Below are 15,916 nucleotides of genomic sequence, written 5' to 3' on the forward strand. Positions count from 1 at the left end.
ACGCGCGGTCGCCGTTGCTGATCGCTTCCGTTCTAATCAATGACAGCATTTCCACCGGACGCAAGAAGAAGAGTTAAAGAAGCGTCTTTCGATACATAGCAGTTCTATTCTTGCCGTTGCTGCTGCTGAACCGTGTAAAAATCTCAACAGAGCAGATCGCACCAGACAGGAAGTCCGACAGAGACTCAAAGTAAAACACTTCCGCCCCCCCCCCCCCTTTCGAAATAAAACACAATATGCAGGTCATATAGCCTATCACCACCTAACATCAACATTACGCCATGACCGTTGCTACCAGGTCAACGGTCAGTTAATCAGAGCGTCTCGGAGAGTCATAATGTACGACGAGAGACCGTTAAAGTGGAGTTGAAGTGGGGAAACATAAAATCATTTATGACACCAGATCAACAGTTCTTCCACGTCGGAGAATGAATGTTGTTGTTTCCTTTATACGCTCAGTCTATCGTGGGATCTCACAAACTCGTTCGAGATTATCAGGCGATCTTCTGTGAATACCACTGGCTCCCAAGGCCGCTGCTGGAACGCACCCGGTGGGGATTGACGCCGGGCAGAGGTCGAAGCAGAACCGCAGCACGTAACGTGTCCAGTGGAAATCCGGGGAAGTGCTAACATAATACAAACACTGTGCAACCTCATAGTGTAGCTAGATGTTGTGAGCGTCAGCCCGGTGGCGTGGCTAATCGAAAATGGAAACATTTGCGTTGTGCCTAATGAGGTTGCACAGTATTTATATTATGTTGGCCTTTACGTTCCTTATAATGCATGGGACCGTAACTATGTTCCCAGGTCCTATGTTCCCCGGGTCCTAGGGGAACACAGGACCCTTTCTCTAAAAAAGGGTTCTATGTTCCCCGCTGTTCACCCAAAAGGACCCGGGGAACATAGGACCCTACCCCTTACCCTAACCCCTAACCCTTTACCCTGGAGCTCCACACCCAGGCTTCCACAAAGTGGGGAACATAGGACCTTTTTTTAAAAAAAAAAAAGGTCAGATGCTCCCCGATTGGGGAACACAGGACCCGGGGAACATAGGTACGACCCCTCAATGCATACTTCCTACTGGCACTGCACTAGTTGCATAAACAAAGCAAAAGGGACCCTCCTCCAGCAGCACGATGTGGGCGGGGTGTAAGTCTAACGGGACTCGGATTCTTTCCACACTTGTTTTCAGCCATGCCGGAGCAGGGGCTTTTCAATGTCGCAGGGATGACTGTGGTGTCACACACTTCTGTTCTCTGGGGTTCAATAAATGCGTTGTTTGCCAAATATCCGAAAAATACATTTTAAATCCAATATCTGCCGACAACCAATGTTGAGACGATAATATTGCGCATCTCTAATTTATATCGAGTTAAATGAATGAAAAAAATAATATTGACTTACAGTGAGTGGTTTCACCCAGTGGTGAAACCTTGGTACTGCAATAAAAAAAACAAAAAAAACAAAGCACAAACACATAAATGGCTGTTTAATCATGTTGCCGTCATTCTTTTGCTCTTTTTGGAAGTAATAATGTAACAATGGACTTGTTGTTGTGTTGTGAATCGTTTTATTGGATCCACGGTTGTTGTTGTGCAATGATGCGTCAGCATTTCTACCTCAGGGTCTCCAGAGCACAGAGCTCAGGTCTGTATGTCAACATACACACACACTTTCTGACCCTCCCCCTGGACAGAGAGCTTTTTTCCCCCTCAGTACTGAAGTCAGTTAGTGTTCAGTGGACGTTTGGTCATGTCTGGACTGCTGCGTGTTCATCTGCTGCTGCTGCTGTCGGGCTGCGTCTGCCTCTGGCTGCCCAGTCTGAGCCGGGCAGCTCTGGTCATCTCTGAGGACCATGAAGCTCCACAGGTGAACTCACTCACACACACACACACACACACACACACTGATCTTTTTGTTCCCTGACTTTAATCCAAACCTTTTTCAGAAATTGAGTTTAACTCTGTCCCTATTTGTTTTTATCGAGTACTTTCCAGGACCAATTCCCTCAAAGTCAAGGACTTAAGATGGGAGGGCGACTTGTCAACAAGTGATTGTCTTTCAAGCAGCTGAAATATGAAAGAGCTTGTTTTCAAACGCTACGATTCATTTAATTATCGATTAATAATTAATGAATCTTTACAGCCCATAATTACAATTAGTAAAATATTTCACTATTACATTTACTGCAGTTTAACTGTAGAGTGTGGGGGTGTGTTTGTCTTGTGTGGGGGCGTCATGGCCGTTGAACTCACTCTGCTGTGTTTGCGCTTCAGGAGACGAGAGGAGCTGCCAGGTCACTGCAGGTATTTGATAGAAACGCATTCACACACAGAAATTCAGTTGGCTTAAACCACAATATTGTAAATAAACTGAAAAATACTCAAATACTTCGTTTTTCCTTTGTTTTTCTTACAGAAAAGAAGCGCCAACGAGGCTACGGTAAGATAATTTTGCTTGATGTTCATGTCGGGACTCTTGTGTCACATATGAAGTTTCGAGGCGATCGATCAATGTATGGCGAAGTTATGGGGCGCTTCCTGTTTCATGGCGAATGGATGCAATTCACCAAATCTGAGAAAACCTTTGATGCATGGATAAAAAAAATTATGCATTTTTTATGTTGGTATTTACGAAACGTGCAAATCACCAAGATATATTGTGAGCTTTCCACTCACTGGGGTTCCGGAAGGACGACGAGATGGCTGAGAGTGAGTAAATTGACCAGTTTATTGCAACAGAAATAACCAAAACAAACAAAGGTAGACAGAGTTGCTGCGTCCGCGCTCTGCTGCGCTTTCTCCGCAAATGTTCACTTTTCTTCTCTCCGTCTCTCCGTCTCTCTCTCTCTCTCTTTCTCTCTGTCCGTGTGTGGACCCAGCCTACTGCAAGAGACCAGAACCAGGTTACAAACGTGCTTATATAGCTGACTGATTATCTGATTCTGTCCAGCTGTCTGATCACCGGCTGAGCCACTCCTCCCTTCTCTCCAGCAGCCGTCGCTCTAACCAAGCCCCACTGCCACATATACATATATATATATATATATATATATATATATATATATATATATATATATATATATATATATATATATATATATATATATATTCAATGGCTTTAATGGCTAGAAAAACATCTGTGTCAGACTCTGGTATCAGCACTGGTTTTTGCTGAAAGACACATTGACATTGAAGCATTTAGGATTTTCAGCTTTTACCCAAAGTGACTTCCAAACAGGAAGAAACTGCATAAAAGAAGTCTTGGAAAGAAATCCACTAGATAGGAAGTGAGTGGACTGACAGAGGGTGAGGGTGCCGGGGTGGATCCAAGTGCAGAAGGAGATAAGGGTTAAGGTAAGTGCTAGGACAGACAATGCTCTTGGGACACCCCTGTTCTGGTGGCACTCCGTAGGTCATTCTACCAGCGTGGAAAGACACATGAAGTAATCGAGGGGCAACATAAGCCTTTATACCCATGAAGGACTTTGTAGGCTAGCATCAGTTATTTGAATTGGACGCGGGCGGCTAACAGTAGCCAGTGGAGCTCAGTTAACAGAGGGGTGTGGCATGTGCCCTTGTAGGCCGATTGAAGACCAGGCGCGGCCACCACGTTCTGGACCATCTGTAGTGGTTTCACAGCACAAGTCAGGAGACCTGTTATCAGGGCGTTGTAGTAGTCAAGGCAGGAGACGATCAAAGCCTGTGCTAGGATCTGGGTAGCTTGTTGAGTTCAGTACGGTCTGATTTGTCTTATATTGAATGCAACACATGGTACAGAGTCCTCTCTAGTTAAAAGGTCCTGAGATTGACTGACCAGAATGCAAAATTGTCTTTGCTGAGCAGCCAACATGTTGTGTCCATGTCCTTCTCCTTCTGCGTCAGGTGGAGGTTCACAGCGTCACCGTGGACTGCACTGTGACGTCTCGTTTCGCCCGCACCGTCATGACGTCCGTGGCTCTGAACAAAGCAAACACCTCGCAGGAAATCTTCTTTGAAGTGGACCTGCCCAAGACGGCCTTCATCACCAACTTCAGCATGTCTGTGCCTCTACACACTCTAAACTTCCTCTGTCTCCACACTCGCAGAACTTTTCTTCCTGAAAACAAGCTGAATTTTATTGTCTTGTGGCGTCTTTGTCCGTCTTTGTGCCTCGCAGGGAAATTGAAGGTCGGGTGTATGTTGGGGATGTGAAGGAGAAAGAAAAAGCCAAGAAACAGTACGAGAAAGCTGTTTCCTCTGGACAGACTGCTGGACTGGTCAAGTGAGTCGGTCAAGATGAAAATGAATTTAAATTGATCATTATGTGTGAATGGTTGTTTGTCTCTCTCTGTTTTGGCCCTGCAATAAACTGGCAACCTGTCCACGGTGTGAGCCTTGCCTTTTGCCCGGTGTTCCCAGATGCCCTCGTGTGGAGGATGAAACGGTAGAAAATGAACGAATGAAACCGACACAGTGATCATGACTGTGTTTTATTTCAGGGCCTCTGGGAGAAAGATGGAGAAGTTTTCAGTGTCTGTCAACATCGCAGCTCAAAGTAACGTGACCTTCGTTCTGACCCACGAGGAGCTGCTTCAGAGGAAACTGGGCCAATATGAGATTCTAACACAAGTTAAACCCAAGTCACGGGTGCAGAAATTCCAGGTGTGTCTCTGCTTGTGATTCAAATCTCACGCTGAATTCATTCACAATGGTCACTTTAAGACTTGATAGTGGGTGGACCTAACACTTGTTGCTAGTGGTAGCCAGCTAGGTTAGCAGGGCAGTGTCTGTCATGGCTAATTACGCAGCAAGAGTTGCTAACGTTGCTATAGTTGTTGGATAAAACATTTTCTGACAACAAACCTCAGTCATGGTGTTTTAGCCCGATATTTATCGTGATTTGATTAACTTGACCTGATCAGCTGACACTCACTGGAAAGTTGTGCTAAACACAACGTGAGCAAAGCAAAACAACGGACCCACAAGTTTCTGGTTATACCTCCACTAAGCGTCACAGGGATTTTATTTGTTTCTGTGTTGAAACAGATCATGGCAAACATCTACGAGCCACAGGGCATCTTGTTTGTTGATGCACACGCAACCTTCCTCAGCAATGACCTGCTCCCCCTGGTGGAGAAAACTGTCACAGACAAAAAGGTGAGCAATAAGAAAGGCCTTCAAATATTCATGGTTGTTCATTAGTTTCCTTTAATTTTGTCTTCACATTTACTACGTTTTGTGTTCATGTCCTCCTCAGGCACATATCTCCTTCTCACCAACGATGGAGCAGCAGAGGAAGTGTCCAGACTGTGATGGAACGCTCATCGATGGAGATTTCATCATCAAATACGACGTAAACAGAGGAAAGAGCTTTGGGGACCTTCAGGTCAGCTGTCAATCAACAATCTGTGATGACATGTAACTGTAGAGCGAGGTTTGCTGTCAGAGCCATGATGGCTGACAAAGCTCCTGAAAAAATTAATGGTACCAGTGCCAGTTTGAGGTTCTCTGTGCACTTTACATTGATAGAGATTGAGCAAAGTCTCACAGAACCTGACAAACTGAATATATCTGAACATTATTATATCTGACGTTATTCCAGACCTGCATCGCTGTGACATCTTCAGCTTTCTAATAAAATCTCCCTCATTCTACACTGGAGATCATCACAATAAAAGCATGCAAAATAAACATGCCCTGAACTTTGTCAAAAAACATTGAGGTTTTATTCAAGTGTAACTAAACCCGTTCTTCAGAGGCTAACTCCACCCAACGTCATTTTAATTCTTATATTTGGGACTCTGGAGGCCTCACTCATGTTTCTGTGGTCCGCCTCAGTCTAAGTACAGGAGATAAAACACTCGATATTGACTTCCGCACTCATTGTTAAGTCACAATGAGACATTCCTGGAATTGTTGTCTCGCGGAGCTCCGCTTTGTCCCTAATAAACGCGAGAGTGCAGGAGAGGGCAATAATATCCGGAAGATCTGAAGTCTGCAAAGTGTTCTATTCTTGTCTGCACAGTGCAGCACAGAGTTCTACACAAACTGTTTACGTAACCGGACCGGGTTTTTTCAGAGATCTCGATGAGCCCGAGATTACGATAAAACACAGCGTTCTCAGCAGTGGCTTAACTGTTGGTTTTGAACCTTCAGGGCTTCATAAACAAGGTAATGACGCAGACAACACTAAAAAACAGCGCTAATTGGAACGCGCGGTCTAGGTCCACTTTAAGGTATTTTTACCAAAGCATGTCACAGACATGTCCATTAGGACACCAGGGAACTCTGTTAACTTGTAGAAATAGAGTTTAATATGTCTACTTTAACCTCTTCTTCCCTGACCCGCTTTTTGGAGTCCCTGCTCGAACATGCCCAAACTAAATAGAGTAAACCTCTGCAGTTACAAGCTCAATGTGGTATCAGATAACACTTGTGAGATTCCACCAGAGGTGTACGTTTCACTGTAGATGCCACTGTGTCAGAGTAAATGCACATGGAACACAGCATAACTGAAGGACTTTTTTTTTTCTCTCGCCTAAAAAAATATTGCATTTTAAAGCAAATAACACCTTTAAAATATGCAGTAGGAGCTTAAAAACACATGGAGGTCATGTAACAACATGTGGACATGAGCTGTGCAAAGTCTGATGCTGCTGAAATTAAGCAGAGTGAAATTACAGAGGTTTTAGTAAAGAGATGTCTGGGCGTTCTCACTTTTGGCTCAGCTTGGCACCATCTGTGCCATTTGAGATTTCTTAGGTACCAAATTATTAAAAACCCATTTAATTTTATTTACATGTCAATATTGGTCTAAAAAGTACTTGTTTTAAAAAAATAATAATAATAATCGAGTGTGCGGTGCGTAATAACAACTCTGTGGCTCTGCAGCACCTTCAGTTACGCAGCGCCATAGCTCTGGCTTACCTTGGTCAATTAGGGTGATTGACAGCTCATTTTAAACCTCTAAACCGGTAGCTGAGTTTCTGACCTTTCTGTGGGTATGCAGCATGTCTGTGTTTGTTAAAGTTAGATATGGTTTTATGACGCTTTTGTCGCTGCGTCTGACACTGCCCCCGATCCCGGGGGCAACCGTGAAGAAGAGGTTAAACAATTTGTTTGTGATTCTCTTTCCCTCAGATTGTGAACGGGTATTTTGTCCACTTCTTTGCGCCTCCTGACCTGCGCAGAGTCCCTAAGAATGTGGTATTTGTAATAGACATAAGCGGATCGATGCATGGGAGAAAGATGGATCAGGTGAGCGACTGCTGAGGCGACTGTAAAAATATCAACGCACACACTTGTACCTCTGACCTTTGATCTCTGACCCTTTCTAGACACGAGAGGCGATGTTGCAAATCGTCAAAGACCTCCACGAGGACGACCACTTTGCCCTCATCAAGTTTGATGACACCATTTACACCTGGAGGGACTCACTCAGCAAAGCAACCAAAGAAAATTTAACTGAGGCCATTAAATATGTGGAGGGCCTCCAGAGCTACGGAGGTCAGTTTAGAAATATGACTTGGGCTCCAAACGCTGTCCTTCTGTGTCACAAACAATATATTTTGACTCTCGATTGCATGTTTTACTTTCAGGGACCAACATCAACGACGCAGTGTTAAGAGCAGTGAACATGCTGATCAAAGACAGGCAGGAGAAGAAGCTCCCTGAGAGGAGCGTTGATATTATCATTTTACTGACTGATGGGATGCCAAATGTTGGTGAGTAACTGGAGTTTGTACGTGAATACTCACATTTTAATGATGAGCTTTATGGACCTTAGTTTAGAAGTAACTAAGTAAGGACTTTCTTATTTTTGTGTGGCACAACTAGCATTCACGTCCTTCACGTATCACAAAGGAACACTTTAAACTATTGCTCTTAAGCCACTTTGCTCGTGCTTTGCTTGTGGACGGTTTAATGAATTCAACGAAATAAAGAATGAATAAAAGTAGGCAATATCATAGGACTGCAATGATTAAACTCGAAAAACTCTGCCTCGAATATTATTTTAATTTCTATCTCGTGCAGCCTGTTCCACAGGCGCAGGGATCATTGTTCCACACGGGCCGTTTTAGCAGACGCACACCCGGATTTCAGCTGTCGCGATGGCGGAGACGGAGAGTGAAACAGGCCTTAAAACTGGCGTACCACAACAGCACGTCCTCAATGATTCAGCATCTGAGCCGAGAGTATCCAGTCGCTAATGCTAACGTAAACGTTGATGTTAGCCGATTTAATGTAGCTTACTAGGGCTGCAGTTATCGAATAGTTTCGTACTCGAGTATTCTGCCGAGTAATCAGATTTTTTTTTTTTTTTATTAAAAAGAAACAATAATAATAGTTTTGCATTTTCCATCTGCGATTAATCGAATAATAATTGTTCGAATACTCACACAACTATATCAACTGTAACTTGGGACACAAACTTAGACCAAAAACAACACTTGATCGTAATTAGCTGTGTGTTTACCAGCAGCATCGATCAGTCATCTTCTGTATCTTCTGTTATCTGTAGGTCGTACCTATGTTTCCCGGATCCTATGTTCCCCGGGTCCTATGTTCCCCGATCGGGGAGCATCGGACCTTTTTTTTAAAAAAGGGTCGATGTTCCCCACTTTGTGGAAGCCTGGGTGTGGAGCTCCAGGGTAAAGGGGTAGGGGTAGGTTAGGGTTAGGGTTAGGGTTAGGGTTAGGGTAAGGGTAAGGGTAAGGGTAAGGGGTAGGGTCCTATGTTCCCCGGGTCCTTTTGGGTGAACAGCGGGGAACATAGAACCCTTTTTTAGAGAAAGGGTCCTATGTTCCCCGCTTTGTATGAGACCGGGGAACATAGGACCCGGGGGAACGATTTTCGCGAGATGTTTTCTTCATCCAAAAGGGGGCATAACAGAAAATAATTGAGAAGCACTGGATTAGACCAAGTGCTGACTGCGCACAAGATGCCTGTTTCTCTAGAAGTTAGATTGGGCCCAAAAAATCAGGCCCGACCCGAGCCTGTGCACGTTTTCTCCGAGCCCGACCCGGACCCGACACATTAACCGTAATTGAACGCATATGTTGCTAATGACGATACACTTCCTGGTTTTTAAATGACGCGTTCACGGCTGCAGGTTTTTACACCTTCACACAATACGACGTGCTATACCATACACACGGACACGACGAGGGAGAAAAAATACAAATGCTTGATCAAGGGCCTGACCCGAGGATAGTGGCGGGAAATATTGGTCGGGCTCGGGAACGGAATCTAAACTCTACTAGAAGTTCTTCCAAATGTGCTGTCCTAAACCTACCAAACAACTGACTTCAAGTGGAAGCCTTAGACAAATATACATATATATATATGTATATGTAGGATTTTAAACCGTTGTATGTTGTATCTGTGACTTTAAAGGAGAGTCAAACACTCTTAGTATCCAGGAGAATGTGCGCTCTGCAACTGGAGGGAAAATGTCTCTGTTCTCTCTTGGATTTGGTAACAGCGTGGATTACGCTTTCCTGGACGTGATGAGCAAACAAAACAAAGGGCTCGCCCGCAGAATATACGAAGCTTCAGATGCAACGCTTCAACTCCAGGTGAAAGCTTTAGAATATGATTAATAGTTTTCTCTTCATTGTGGACAGTGCTTTATGAGTCACTTGTCAAGGTTGAAGCCTGTCAAGGAAACCGTTTGAAAGATGTGCAATAAACTGTATGTTACATTTCTACCAATAACTTATCCAAACACCATCAAGTGGGCACTGGCCTTAGTTATTTACCTGCTCATGTTGAAGCCTGTCAAAATTGTTGGACAGTTTTGCAAGTACAGGTACCTGGCCAATCACAAGACAGTTGAGAAAGCTGTCGTTGGCTGGCCAATCACAACACAGTCTGTCTTCTGGGGTTAGATTTCAGTCTGAAACAGCGCGGCTGACGAGAGCTTCAGTGAGGAGAGATTTTGATCGGCTCGTTTGAAGCAGCTAGGAGGTTTTTGACCATGAAAACAAGTTAATGTATGTAAGCAGACCTCCATAACTCACATATATGTGCAACAGGACCATCAGTGAAATTTATATGTCAGTAAAAATACTTTATTATCTCTTTAAATCACATTGTACCAGCTTCGTCACCTTCATCCACAATTATATACATCTGTAAAAACCTGTGTACAAACTTTGTGTGCGTGCTTTTATTTCAGGGCTTCTATGATGAAGTTGCCAGTCCTCTGCTTCTGGAGGTGGACCTGCGTTATCCTGACAACACAGTGGATATGTTGACCACAAACCACTTCAGCCAGTTGTTTAACGGCTCAGAGATCGTGGTGGCTGGTCGGCTGACCGACAACGACCTGGACAACTTCATGGTGGACGTGATGGGTCAGGGGGTGAGAAGAAGAAGAAGACAACTGCAGAAATGACTGCTGTGTCTGTTATTTACTTTGTTGATTTGACGTAAACTCTTCCCTGTAGTTTGAGGAGGAGTACAAAGCACAGGGTCTGGCCAGTCCTGTGAACTGGACCGACATATACCCAGATGAGGAGTACATCTTTGGGGATTTCACAGAGCGTCTGTGGGCCTATCTGACCATCCAGCAGTTACTGGAGACGAGGTATTATTGAAATAATTAAAGGTCTCTACCAATAAAATGTATGTCTGCTTGAGTCCATGATGGCTCACGAACGTGTCGCCACTTTCTTAAAAAATCAGACTCTCGTGCACCGAAGTCCACGGAGAAAATCAATGATTTTACATCAGAGCACAGAGGCATTATTGATCATGTCAAATTTTGGTCAAAAAACATTAAAACTTTTTGTCAAATGTTGGACGACATACTATAGGATGACTTTTCTGTCAAATTTTGGACAATTATTTATTTATTTATTTTGTTGTTTGTCAAATATTGGACATGTTTTTTTTTTGACAAATTTGGGACAAAATTTTCTTTTTTTTCCTTTTGTCAAATTTTGGAGAGCGTATCAGTGTCTCAGGCTGGTTCACCGCTATTTCACTGCCATAACCTTTTGTTTTGACTTTTTTGTCAAATTGTATAAGTCATACTAATGTATACTTTTTTTGGTCAAATTATAGAAACATTTTTTTTTTACTTTTTTGTCAGATTTTGGACAAAACATTTTTTTTTCTTTTACTTTGTTGTCAATTTTTGGAGAGAGCCTATCAGCGCCTCAGGCTATTTCACTGCCACTGCCTTTTGTTGCAACCTTAAACAGCCATATTTGTCACTCCTGCAGTAAGAGTGGTCCCTCAGATGAGAAGGAAAACGCCACAGCCAGGGCATTGGACATGTCTCTGAAGTACAGCTTCGTCACCCCTCTCACCTCCATGGTGGTCATCAAGCCTGAGACTGAGGATGGAACAGACAGCCCTCTTATTGCAGACAAGCTGACTGAAGGTGAAGATGGAAATGAACGTTATTAGTATTATTATTATTATATTATGAACCTGCACCACTGGCTGTTGAATTGATATTTTCCAACATTATTTCTCTTTGCTCGACTATAACAGTGGTGGTTCGTGCTTCACTGTGAACTGTGGAAAGTAATAAGCTGTTGTTTTCTTTTATTTGGCAGAACAAAGACAAGCGGCAGAAAGAAGAGGTGAAACGGTCATTTGTTTTTACCATAAAGCAAAAAAGATTTCTAGATTTATGTTAATGGACTGCACCAACTAACTTGGTTTTATCATTCCTGTATATAGGGTATTATACAAGCCCTCCAGTGTACAGTCACTATCGTCCACCATCACCAACATATTTTGGTCAGTCATTTTTTGTTTTTCTCATACTGTGTTATTTGAATGCTTTGTGAAAGTTTATTTACAGACATACATGTTCCTCAGAAGCTGACTTTAGTCATCCTCTGCGAAGGAGCTTGGCTGCTGTCTCTTAGCAGTGTTGTCTGTCCTCTACTGTTATTGTGATCATTTGCAGTGGACGGAGATCCTCATTTCATGATAGAGCTGCCAGAGAAAGAAGACGCTCTGTGCTTCAACATTAACGACAAACCAGGAACCATTTTCTCTCTGGTTAAAGACCCAGAATCAGGTCAGTCCTGAGTCCTGATCATCATCAAGACTACTTGGTCTCCTTCTTTTTGACCAATATTTGAATATTTATATGACTGAACATATCGTTTCCCTCAGGTATTTTGGTCAACGGCCAGATAATCGGAGACAAGAAAATCCCTCCTGATGGTCAAATTAACACGTATTTCTGGCGGTTTGGGATCGTCCACCAGACTCTGGGGGTGAGGCTGGAGGTGAGCACTCGTGACATCTCAGTGTTCCAGGACAGCAAATGGGTCAAACTGCTGTGGTCGGACTCTGCCTCTCTCAAAGGACTCAAGTGAGCGGCTGCACCATCACTTTCTCTTAGTGAGAGAAACATTTTCCTTTAACCAGTTCAGAATAATCTCCTCCTCCTCCTCCTCCCACAGTGTGGATCTTCTTGTGACCAAGGATCGCAGCCTGACGGTGACTCTGAAAGATTCGGTCAAGTTTGTCATCCTGCTACACAAAGTGTGGGAGAAGCATCCGTACCATCGGGACTATTTAGGTTTCTACACAGTGGACAGTCATCTCCTCCCCTCTGGTGTTCACGGCCTGCTGGGTACAAACATGACACTCTTAGCAGGAAGTAGATCATCACATGGTTTAAGATTATAGCAGCTCAAGAGTTATCCTGGTTATTCTGACATCCCTTTGTCAAGCACGTCAGAGAACTACAGTGGCTCAGCCCTAAAAAAGATGTTGACCTTCTTTGTTTGGGTAGTGAGTTTCTGCTTTAAATACTAAAAAGCACACTCCGACTGGTTTGTCTGTTTGGGCGACTGTAGAAACATGGTGGTGCAAGATGGTGGCCTCCATAAAGCAAGAAGCTTAGACTTACGGACAGTAGATTTAAGTTCTGACAATACACACTACCAAATGTAGTTTCCCTTCAAAGGGTTCGAGAATATTTACTCATTTATGAATCGGCTTGTCCTACAGGTCAGTTCTACCACGGGATTGAATATGAGGTGTCTGAGCTGCGTCCAGGTGAAGTCCCAGAGAAACCGGACGCCACCATGTTTGTGAAAGGCCAGCAGCTCAATGTGACCAGGTACATGCCTCAGATTGGTGGTTCCCAAACACTGAGTCGAGACCCACAGATGGGTTGCAGGAGATTTAGCCAAAAGGTCGCTATATTCTGTTTTAATCCAGTTTTTTTCCGTCCACAGAGGCTGGCAGAGAGACTTCAGGAACGACGTGAAGAACGGGGAAAACGTTCCCTGCTGGTTCATTCACAATAACGGAACCGGCCTCATCGATGGAGACGCGACAGACTACGTTGTGTCAGGACTTTTCAAAACTGTCTAAAACCAGGTTAAACATCGTTACCTACCGAAGACGTCATCAAAATGTAATGAAATGAACATTTCATATGTCGATAAAATTTCTCCGTTATCCGAGTCATAATCTTCTTCAATAATTAGCTGTAGGCGACAGGACAGAACAGCACATTATGTAAAGAGAAACATTTTTGGAAATATGAGAATGGGAAGAATAGTGAAAGGCCCCATTCACACCTGGCATTAAACCCTAACCCATACCCATGCATTGAGAGCAGATTGTTATCCAATCTGCCAAACCACTTCGGGAGGTGGTTGAAGAACGGAAGTGTAAATACAACGATTCTCCGATGCTGGGGAAGATCAGATAGCAATCAGATCTTGATGTGGACACCGAACGACGCATGTTAATACCAAATTCAAACTCAATTCAAATTCATCTCATTGTCGGCTTCACGACAAAAAATCCTTGTTCTTCCTTTTCACATTTGTTGTGGGAATACTTGAATGTTTTGTGACAAATGCTGTGGCTCTGCTCTCGATGCGTACATTTAAATGCCTTTCTTTCGCAGTGTGGGCCAATGATTAAAACAACCACTGAAAGACAAATGCCAATGTAGTGGGAAACTCATTCCTCGATGGTCAAAGATAAAATTTCTCTGTGTTCCAGGTGTCTCTTTGTCACTCTTTTACTCCACACACATTCTTCACGTGACGTGTCGAGAAGATGATTTGTGGAAATGTTAGCGGTGACGTGCTAAATGCATAACGTAGCGGGCAAGTCAGGACTGGCTGCACCCACACACACAATGTATGGGAAAACCACTTCACCCAAAATCTATCTGTAAGGCTGACCGTTAGTCAGATCGAAGATTTTGGATATGGATTGAGCATGGCCCGATGGTGTGCATCCTTGATTTTCACTTTCGCTGATTTGTCACGCTACACCAGGCAGCAGCTCATCAGCAGTAGCTGCGCTGTGTGGAGCGAAGAGGGTGGGGGTGAAGAGGCTGTCGGCTCACGGTGGGTGAGACATTTTGACACGGTTCACCGCCGAACATGGTGTTATACTGAAACAACGAGGTGTCCAGTCACCAATACGCGAGCACATGTTTATTTTGCATTAGCATGCTACTACTTTTGCTAACATGACGAACCTGTTTCCAAAGTTAAGCTAGCGAGGCCACAATTAGCATTAGCGTAACCCTGGATTTCCACTGGACGCGTTACGCGCGGTCGCCGTTGCTGATCGCTTCCGTTCTAATCAATGACAGCATTTCCACCGGACGCAAGAAGAAGAGTTAAAGAAGCGTCTTTCGATACATAGCAGTTCTATTCTTGCCGTTGCTGCTGCTGAACCGTGTAAAAATCTCAACAGAGCAGATCGCACCAGACAGGAAGTCCGACAGAGACTCAAAGTAAAACACTTCCGCCCCCCCCCCCCTTTCGAAATAAAACACAATATGCAGGTCATATAGCCTATCACCACCTAACATCAACATTACGCCGTGACCGTTGCTACCAGGTCAACGGTCAGTTAATCAGAGCGTCTCGGAGAGTCATAATGTACGACGAGAGACCGTTAAAGTGGAGTTGAAGTGGGGAAACATAAAATCATTTATGACACCAGATCAACAGTTCTTCCACGTCGGAGAATGAATGTTGTTGTTTCCTTTATACGCTCAGTCTATCGTGGGATCTCACAAACTCGTTCGAGATTATCAGGCGATCTTCTGTGAATACCACTGGCTCCCAAGGCCGCTGCTGGAACGCGCCCGGTGGGGATTGACGCCGGGCAGAGGTCGAAGCAGAACCGCAGCACGTAACGTGTCCAGTGGAAATCCGGGGAAGTGCTAACATAATACAAACACTGTGCAACCTCATAGTGTAGCTAGATGTTGTGAGCGTCAGCCCGGTGGCGTGGCTAATCGAAAATGGAAACATTTGCGTTGTGCCTAATGAGGTTGCACAGTATTTATATTATGTTGGCCTTTACGTTCCTTATAATGCATGGGACCGTAACTATGTTCCCAGGTCCTATGTTCCCCGGGTCCTAGGTTCCCCGGGTCCTATGTTCCCCGCTTAGTTATGTGACCGGGGAACACAGGACCCTTTCTCTAAAAAAGGGTTCTATGTTCCATGTTCAATAAATGCGTTGTTTGCCAAATATCCGAAAAATACATTTTAAATCCAATATCTGCTGCCGACACCAATGTTGAGACGATAATATTGCGCATCTCTAATTTATATCGAGTTAAATGAATGAAAAAAATAATATTGACTTACAGTGAGTGGTTTCACCCAGTGGTGAAACCTTGGTACTGCAATAAAAAAAACAAAAAAAACAAAGCACAAACACATAAATGGCTGTTTAATCATGTTGCCGTCATTCTTTTGCTCTTTTTGGAAGTTATAATGTAACAATGGACTTGTTGTTGTGTTGTGAATCGTTTTATTGGATCCACGGTTGTTGTTGTGCAATGATGCGTCAGCATTTCTACCTCAGGGTCTCCAGAGCACAGAGCTCAGGTCTGTATGTCAACATACACACACACTTTCTGACCCTCCCCCTGGACAGAGAGCTTTTTTCCCCCTCAGTACTGAAGT

At 43.8% G+C, this 15,916-nt stretch overlaps 1 protein-coding gene across 1 annotated transcript; it reads left to right on the top strand.

The window, feature by feature from the left end:
- Window positions 1-1,752: 1,752 nt before the first annotated feature.
- Window positions 1,753-13,337, top strand: LOC310930021 (inter-alpha-trypsin inhibitor heavy chain H3-like; the record flags this gene model as incomplete). The annotated part of the gene is made up of 22 exons (XM_083892909.1): window positions 1,753-1,869; window positions 2,277-2,306; window positions 2,419-2,442; window positions 3,885-4,039; window positions 4,159-4,263; window positions 4,481-4,643; window positions 5,028-5,138; window positions 5,239-5,367; window positions 7,122-7,238; window positions 7,319-7,487; window positions 7,580-7,705; window positions 9,378-9,559; window positions 10,162-10,347; window positions 10,433-10,572; window positions 11,213-11,373; window positions 11,552-11,578; window positions 11,700-11,738; window positions 11,911-12,024; window positions 12,123-12,324; window positions 12,416-12,588; window positions 12,969-13,080; window positions 13,199-13,337. The coding sequence occupies 22 exons, from the start codon at window positions 1,753-1,755 to the stop codon at window positions 13,335-13,337; spliced, it is 2,721 nt and encodes a 906-aa protein (XP_083749035.1).
- Between the last annotated feature and the right edge of the window lie 2,579 nt (window positions 13,338-15,916).

This window comes from Microchirus variegatus (genome assembly GCF_963457635.1).
Source record: "Microchirus variegatus genome assembly, chromosome: 7".
In the NCBI taxonomy this organism is placed as follows: Eukaryota; Metazoa; Chordata; class Actinopteri; order Pleuronectiformes; family Soleidae; genus Microchirus; species Microchirus variegatus.